This window comes from Colobus angolensis, unplaced genomic scaffold (genome assembly GCF_000951035.1).
Source record: "Colobus angolensis palliatus isolate OR3802 unplaced genomic scaffold, Cang.pa_1.0 Scaffold5, whole genome shotgun sequence".
In the NCBI taxonomy this organism is placed as follows: Eukaryota; Metazoa; Chordata; class Mammalia; order Primates; family Cercopithecidae; genus Colobus; species Colobus angolensis.
Genome location: NW_012118487.1, coordinates 2,224,360 through 2,233,345, shown reverse-complemented (window position 1 = coordinate 2,233,345; position 8,986 = coordinate 2,224,360). Strand labels below are relative to the sequence as shown.

Below are 8,986 nucleotides of genomic sequence, written 5' to 3'. Positions count from 1 at the left end.
GGAGGCTGAGGCAGGAGAATGGCGTAAACCTGGGAGGCGGAGCTTGCAGTGAGCCGAGATCACGCCACTGCACTCCAGCCTGGGCGACAGAGCGAGACTCCGTCTCAAAAAAAAAAAAAAGAATTGTTAACAGATGAAAAAATTTCAAGTGCAACTTGAATTTGTCTTCTGTGTCTTAATCCTCAGTATCTCCTACAATGCCTGATCAATAACATGCCTGGATGATGACATGCCTGGATGGATGCTCTGATGAGTGATTAGGCAAGAAAAATGTTAAGTGCCAGAATGAATTATCTTTGCTGTCTTTGCTCATTGACCTTTTTCTCCTTCTGAGCCAAAGCCAAGAGAATACATAATGTCGGTCATCAAACACTTTGAGACCATATGTTGTAGATACAGATCTGTAGGGAAACAAAAACATATCAGGTGCAGATTCTGCCATCAGTGAATTTTCAGATTAAGGGGTCCAAAAATGTAATTCACATTAAGCGATAGACAAAATGAAGTTCTAAAGCGCAGGCAGAGATTTTACACATAAGGATATTTTAGCATCATTACAATAATGAAAAGTTGGAACTAAGATAAATTTTAGAAATGGAAGATAACTTATTGAAGAAGCATCTATATGGTGGCATATCATCCACATATGAAAACTCCTTTCAGATAAAAAACCTAATAGCCTTTCAATATTTGGGACGCTTTAAGACATACACAGTGATGTTTAACTTGATTCAATATAGAGCAATAATAATCCACCCAAAGTCGGACTCTTCTTTGGTGAAATGTGGCCCATTAAATCATGCGTCTTCCCAGCTTCCTATAGAGTCGGTAAGAATGGGGACCCTGTCCTAGCCCGTCACTGTTTTTGTCTTTGCTGTTGGTACAGAGCCTAAGAGACACGGTAGGCGTGTCAGAGCCAGTATCAGCCGGAGCAGGGCTCCTCGCCATGCCTGCAGCATGCACTTCCTCCATCTCTGCCTGTTCGGAGCATATTTGGTTTTGCTAGTGGCATTTCAGAGAGAATAAATAGAACCTCATTTATAATGAGATGTGATCTATTCGTCATCAGCAGAATCCTAGTGCTCGTGCAGCTGCCTCTGTGGCTTTGAACAAACAAGCCTTTGGAGTAACAGGGCTCGTGTGTGTGTGTGTGTATCGGGGGGTAGTGGGGACTAGGGAAGGTGAGGGAAAAATAATAGAGTAAGGGGCTATCAGTGATAGAAAATTTGTAGCAAAATGAGTTTTGGTTTTTGCTCTAGTATACAAAAAGCGACCAGTAATACCCCTGCCCCTTTCTTTTTAAAAATAACCCCTTGGTCGTGAGGCACTCTTCCTAGAGTTGCACTTGTCCTCAGACCCTCTAGGTATGAGCCACCTCTTTCCTGCCCTAGAAAGGCAAAGTGAAGTTATCATCACTGACAGACGCTCATCCCAGCCTCAATGCCAACCTAAAATGAACACGTCTACATGCTTGGCAGCATTCCAGCAAATTCCATCAAAAAGTTTAAGACATTTTTGAGGTATGGTTCCGACTCTAAGACTTGACTTTACATGAGGGATTCATACTATAACTGGGTATTTTGATCCATTAAAAAAATTAGAAATGGCTTTAGAGTATATTGAAGTCTAGTGCCAAGTCTATGTTTTCTGTGATTTTTATTTGTGTGGTTGCCCTTGTACAGAGATGTCTGGGAATTTGCCATTGTTACTTTTTCTTAGTGGATACAAGAGCCCTGAACTCTTGGCCCCATTATGACCGAGTCTGAATTTCTTATTTCCTCGTATGTCAGTAGCCAAACACTTCAATAGATGGAGGTGAATATATAAATGAAAATTTGGGTTTAAGTTCCAATTTGTGAACCTAAAATATCCTCATAGCATTTCTTTGCCTATTTTCTACACCTATAAAAACGTGTCTCTATGTCAATAATAAAAGTTTAGATCTGTAGAACCCTTCACAGTCTTTTTCACACACATGGGGAAAGACCTTCAGAGCAAAGAAAGGCACATGTTAATACCATCCTTTCCAGATGAGGAAATTGGGGTTCGGAGAAGGTGACTTGTGCCCTGCTGCTGGGGGGATGGCACTGGAGACTACACATTCATTTCTCATTCAGGGTCCTGGCTCTTCACCGTTCACTTATCCTCTCCCAAATACGTGGTATATATAAAGTACACAGTGATCTGCAAACTGCTTCAAACGAGAACAGTTAGACCCGTCAGTTCATTAATATTTCAAAATACTTGACTACAGATGTTTCTCATTCAGCAGTGTGTTCAAAATTGGGTTCAGCAAACCAGACAGAAATCTAAAATAGAATTACACTGCGTGCTGGTGGAAAACAGACATGCTGTCGGTAGCCCAGGGACAGATGAAGTACTCTTTCCGCTTGTGAGCTCAGCTGTTGGGCGGCATTGAAACACTGTGAAAACTCTGCTTTCATCTCATCAGTTGCTTAGTAGAAAATGAAAGCCTAGTCAGAAGAGTTTTCTTGAGCAGAATTTCACTAACCTAAACCCAAATTCTGCAGATGTCATAGTCTTGACTTGATGGCAGGACTCAAATGATCTTAAGTGGTAAGATTTATGCTTTGTACAGCTATGAAAATGCCCCAAATTGTGATACCCTGTGATAAAAAGTTTTCCTCTGGTTTCTGTTTTAGTGTTTAAATGGGTGAGAAGAACATTAATTGCCCTCGTTCAGGTCACTTTTGGAAGAACCATCAACAAGTGAGTTGTATGAAATTAATATTTGGATCCATGCCCTACTCTTTTGCCTTGACAGTCAAATTACCTTATGATCTAGCAGCCAGTGATTTAACTGAAAGTCTTTTATTTTCTCTCTCTCTTCGTTTCTGATATGATTCTAAGATTGGATAGGAGAATCGGTTTCTGAAAGAATTTCTCCCACAGAATGCATATGGCGAGTTAGATAAGAAAAGCTTGAGCTACTTCCGCACTCTGACTGGCCCGGGTCAGGAGGCTGTGCTCTGTAAAGCTCCCCTTTGATCACGACAACTTGTTTGAGTATCTTGGGTAGAATGTTTTTACGTCAAATAATGAGAATCAGTTTAAGGTTTAGACTCTAAGCCAGAAGGAAAGTAGGATGAGCATCACACGGCAGGCATTACTTAGAGGAAAATACAGACCATATATTAAGGTTTTTAGAGTTGTCTAGCACTGAAGTGCTAACTGTTCTTGTGAGTTAATATCTGAGTATCCACTGGGGAGCATGTGTGGCCCTGTCATCTAGCACTGTTATAAGCCATATGTATATTCTAAACTATATTGTATTATCCATATACATAAAGGCATTATATACTTATACCGGTCTTTCACTGAGTGTTCTAATGTTGCTCATAAAAAGTGGTCCACATTTTGATCATTCATTTATGAAAGCCCTGGGTTTGTTATTGAGAACTCAATTAATACAGTCAATTATTATTAGTTTCTAAGAAATCATTGGAATTTTTCATAACTGCAAAGTCAGGTAGCCAATAGAAGTTGAATAGATTTAGATCGGTTTAGGCCTGAAAGGGGGTCTTAGAGATTAGTCTAACTCCTCAAAAAAATTTTGTTGGTGAAGAAGTGGAACCAAAGAGATCAACTGCTTGTCTGAAGTCACCAGAACCGTTAGCTGACCTAACCTGGTCCCCTGGCCTGGTGCCTGCTTCATCTCTACACCTGGAATGTGGAAATACTGTTATCAAGATCTTTTATATGGTAACTCTATACCCAGAATTCTTCACAAGATAAGCATTATGATTTCCTGCAGAATAGGAATATGAGTGGGCTTCTAGAAATTTAAAAAAAAAAAAATCACTTTTTGGTATAACAAAGTAAGTTTTAAGGTGAAATTATCAGATTTTCCCAAGTGAAAGATTTAGTGGTCAGACATTGGTACGAGGTTAATATGATAGTTTTACCAAATAAAGCTTATAGATTTTTATAGGAAACACTGTAAAGAACATTTGCTATTTTTTTTATTGATTTGCCAATGAATATATTTTCCTTGTGGTCAGAAACCAAAGTTTACTTCTACCTAAGGTTAAAACAAAAAATAGTTTTAGTTGGCTGGACACAGTGGCTCGTGCCTATAATCCCAGCACTTTGGAAGGCCGAGGTGGGCAGATTGCTTCAGCCCAGAAGTTCAAGACCAACCTGGGCAACATGGTAAGACCCCATCTCTACAGAAAATAAAAAAATTAGCCAGAGGTGGTAGTACAAGCATGCCTGTGATTCCAGCTCCTCAGGAGGCTCAGGCGGGAGGACTGCTTGAGTCCAGGTGGTCAAGGCTGCCATGAGCCACTGCATTCCAGCCTGGATGAAAGACCAAGACCTTTCTTCAAAAAAAAAAGAAGTTGTAGTTGTCCATTAGAGGCTTCTTTAGTTGACCTAAGTATCATAGGCTTTTGTTCTAATCAGAAAAAATGGCCTGTTTAATTTTTTGTTTTAGTCTAAGGCAAACAAACCTCTTTTGTATTGACAAGTCTTAGATAAAAAAATTCCCCAAAAAATGCCAGGCACAGTGGCTCACGTCTGTAGTCCCAGTACTTTGGGAGGCTGAAGCAGGTGGATCACTTGATGTCAGGAGTTCGAGATCAACCTGGCCAACATGGCAAAACCCCATCTCTACTAAAAATACAAAAATTAGCCAGGCATGGTGGGTGCATGCACCTATAATTAAAAGAAGTTCCCCAAATGGCCTTCTGTTTCTCAGTACTCAGGACTTGCTAATTTAGTTTCCTTTTCAGTTTCAGCAAATCATGCATACTTTCCTTGCTCCTATTTATGATATTGGCTCTTAATTATAAAATGAGCAGCCACGGGTTGTGAGTGGTGCATACATCGGGCAGTTATTTTCACGGGGATGGAGAAGAGGCACGTGTAGAGGATTTGCAGGCTGTTGATTTCAGTGGGCTTTTTGTCAAGTAGTGATGATGCAGCACATGGTTCTTTGCTATTTTTGCCTTCAGCAGATGATGACGCATCATGAAATTAAGCAGCAGCACAGTGTGTGTCTCTTGCCTTGTAGTAACTGCAATTTCACATGCTAGAATTGCTTCAAAAGCATCGGACGGGCTTCGGCTGATAGAAAGTCAGATCTAAATCGTAGAAAATAACTTAGATGATGACCTTTATGAAGAGTCACTTCCTAATTTCAAGTGGTAAACTGAAATTTTAGGAAGGTAGGCAGGCAGGTCAGCAGATTGTCTCTTGAACCACAAATTCCGTTAAACTAATAAACTTATTTTATATGGTCTAGATTTGAATTGCACAGTTCTAAGAAATATAGAGAAGAGTCTAGGAGATGTGCAGCTATAGATGGAGATGACAATGTAGTTTGACTCATAGTGGAGTTTAGATGTACATTCAATAGTGACTGACTACTATGCAAAGTACTAGACTTGAAACATCTATTTCAGATATTATCTGAAAACCTTACATTGTCCATTTAAAATTCTGGTTGGAAGTCAGATTCTTAAAGGGCTTTTTTATATATTATTATTCATGAATTGAGTTTGAAATGTGAAGTCTTTCTGGCACAAATAGTCTAAGATGATTCTTTTCCCCTTTTCAATGGAGAGACTTTCTCCTCCCAACCTCACAACCACTCTTGGGCTCTTTGAACTGTGTGTAGTTGTCTGTTGATAGCAGAGGACCTGTAACTGGTTAGAATTTGACTAATGACTGGCCGGGTGTGGTGGCTCACGCCTGTAATCCCGGCACTTTGGGAGGCTGAGGCAGGCGGATCACAAGGTCAGGATATCAAGACCATCCTAGCTAACACAGTGAAACCCCGTCTTTAGTAAAAATATAAAAAATTAGCTGGGTGTGGTGGCACATGCCTGTAGTCCGAGCTACTTGGGAGGCTGAGGCAGGAGAATCGCTTGAACCCAGGAGGCAGAGGTTGCAGTGAGCTGAAATTGTGCCACGACACTCCGGCCTGGGCAACAGAGCGAGACTGTCTCAAAAAAAAAAAAAAAAAAAAGAATTTGACCAATGACTGACGAAATGGGGTTGTGTGGAAGACCTGGGTAACCAACTCAAATGCATAGCTGTGCAAGTCAAATGCCTGCCACCCAGTTTTCATTCTCGTGGAATTTTGAAATTGGCCACACAGCAGTGTATCTGTGAAAGGGACTGTCTTTTTCCTTGCCTCGTGGGCATGTGAAGTGCTTTATCTGGATCCAGTGTCCTGCCTAGCATTCTCTGCCACAGCAACACTAAACGACAGCTGTGGAAAGCCAGCTCCTCCTGCAGGCCTTCAGGACCTCAGGGAGGTTTTCCAGACCACTTCTAACAGTCTTTAAATGGAATTATGTTTTCACCTTATAACACTTCATGGAAATGTTGCAGTCTGCAGACAAATCAGTCTCTCTGTTCTTGTCTTTATAGACTGAACACAGCCAACGTTTGGAGAAGTTAGTGCCAATGACAAAACTAGCTCTAGGGATAATGGTCATGCTGTATTACCAAAATAAAAAAATTGGCCAGGCGTGATGACTCATGCCTGTAATCCTAGCACTTTGGGAGGCCGAGACGGGTGGATCACCTGAGGTCAGGAGCTCGAGACCAGCCTGGCCAACATGGCAAAACGCCATCTCTATTAAAAATGCAAAAATCAGCTGGGCGTGGTAGCACGTACCTGTAATCCCAGATACTCAGGAAGCTGAGGCAGGAGAATCACTTGAACCTGGGAGGCGGAGGTTGCAGTGAGCCGAGATCGCACCACTGCACTCCAGCCTATGTGACAAAGCAAGACTCCATCTCAAAAAATAATAATGATTAAAACTATATATAACTTTCAGAGCCAGAGTTTAAAAAATCCAATTCCTAGTTTCTTCATCAAACACTTAGATCAGGCTATATCTTAACCTTCGCATTGATAAGTGCCTTTTGAGAGTAGAGTACACAATTTTTAAAAATCTCATCCAAGAAATCTTCTTCTCTTAAAAGACAAATCCGGGACACAGTCAACTGGATTTTCAGTGAACAAATGTTGGTTTACTACATCAATGTTTTCCGGGATGCTTTTTGGCCACATGGGAAGTTGGCACCACCGACCACAATCAGAAGCGAAGAGCAAAGTCAGGAAACAAAACAGAGAGCGCAGCAAAAGCTGCTTGAAAACATTCCAGGTGAGGCCTGGGCTATTAGAGACCATGAGGGAATGTGAACCCCATTGAGGTGATTTTCATTTATGTCTTGCAGGAACCATTTTTTACAATGAAAAAAAAAAAAGGATCTCTTTTAAGCCATTTTTTGTCACTTGCTAAGAAGTTATACTGAGAATGTTAACTTGAAAAAGGTTTCAGAACAGATAATAAACTTTGTGTTTTAGAAATCCTGCTAAAGTATAGTGTTTTGAGAGCTTAATTTTTAGCAAAACATTAACATTTTAATTATTAAAATTAGTAGTTGCAAAATATTAAAACTGTAATTTGTATAAATGCCTTATGTTGAAAAATTCTCTCCTGAAGCATCTGAGAGAACTGACCGTTCATGTTTCTCATGCCTCCATGTCTTTACTGACTGAACGTGTATAATGTTATATTCCTTTCACCGCAAAGCTATGCATGGAGCACTTTATCAATAGCAGCATAGAATATAAACTTAATTTTTCAGATACGCTTCAGAGCCTTGTTGGACAGCAAAATGCCCGCCATGGTATAATAAAAATATTCAATGCACTGCAAGAAACAAGAGCCAACAAGCATCTGTTATACGTGAGTAGATTAAAGCCCGGGGGTTTTCTGCTTCATTTTTGTCTGTTTCTTCATTTGGTTAGAAAAAGCATGTACCCCAGTGGCTGCACGCTCGCATTCTCACATACCAGCCATTTCCCTTGACTTTTTTTTTTTTTTTTTTGAAACAGAGTTTCACTCTTGTCCCCCAGGCTGGGGTGCAGTGGCGTGATCTTGGCTCACTGCAACCTCTGCCTCCTGGGTTCAAGCAATTCTCCTGCCTCAGCCTCCCGAGTAGCTGGGACTACAGGCGTGCACCACCACGCCTGGCTAATTTTTGTATTTTTAGTAGAGACAGGGTTTCGCCATGTTGGCCGGGATGGTCGCTAACTTCTGACCTCAGGTGATCTGTCTGCCTCGGCCTCCCCAAGTACTGGGATGACAGGCAGGAGCCACCGCGCCCATCCTCCCTTGACTTTTGATATAACATTGCCGCATAACTGGTTGGTTTTCTTATTTCAGCAAAGCCAACTGTTTCCCAGTCATCTCTCTGATTATAGTTACCAATATTAAATACTGTTTGAGAGTTACTTGTTTACTGAGATTATGTCAGACCTAAAATTAGACTTTTCTCTTAGACGCAGATATTTATTTTGAATAAACCCTTGGAGAAAAACATTTTTCTACTTTTTTCCTTCTTTCTTGGTTCAGGTGCTGATGGAACTGCTGCTAATTGAACTGTGTCCTGAGCTGAGAACTCATTTAGATCAACTTAAAGCTGGCCAAGTTTGAGACTGCACAAATAAACCACCAGAAAAATGTCTGTGTAATAATAGACATGAAACATTTTCCTCTTTTCCACAGAGGGCTTGACTGAGAACCATACTGATTTTTATTTTAGTTACCTCCCTCTAGTTTTATGTGAAATAAGCAGATTCGGGGAGGATGGGACTTATGCTGTGGTAGGCAACAGAAAAAAACTTCTATTGATTTTTATTTAATATAAATACTTTAAAGATCAACATCCTGATTGAAATACAAATGTTAATATGTGAGAACCTAGGAAGTATTTTAAATATTTATGAAAATATTTTGTTTTAAAATGAACTATGAATATTGTACAGTTAATTTCCTCACTGAGGATTGTGAACTTTCTTATATTATTTCATGTATATTGAAGAACACTGTTGTGCAATGCTTTGTGTAAAGTTATTGTGAAGATTTTATTGTCTTTATTTTTACCAAAGATTTCCCATAGTTTTAGCATTCGAAGCAATAAAATATAAAAATGAATCACA

General features: G+C 40.1%; 1 protein-coding gene across 1 annotated transcript in view; it reads left to right on the top strand.

Moving 5' to 3' along the window:
- SNX25 (sorting nexin 25) overlaps nt 1-8,986 on the top strand; it is a 150,659-nt gene extending 141,673 nt beyond the window's left edge. Inside the window, exons 16-19 of the mRNA XM_011959534.1 lie at nt 2,664-2,730; nt 6,961-7,142; nt 7,630-7,730; nt 8,400-8,986. Of these exons, the coding sequence (XP_011814924.1) occupies nt 2,664-2,730; nt 6,961-7,142; nt 7,630-7,730; nt 8,400-8,480 (431 nt within the window). The 3' untranslated portion in view covers nt 8,481-8,986. The remainder of the gene's footprint in view (nt 1-2,663; nt 2,731-6,960; nt 7,143-7,629; nt 7,731-8,399) is intronic.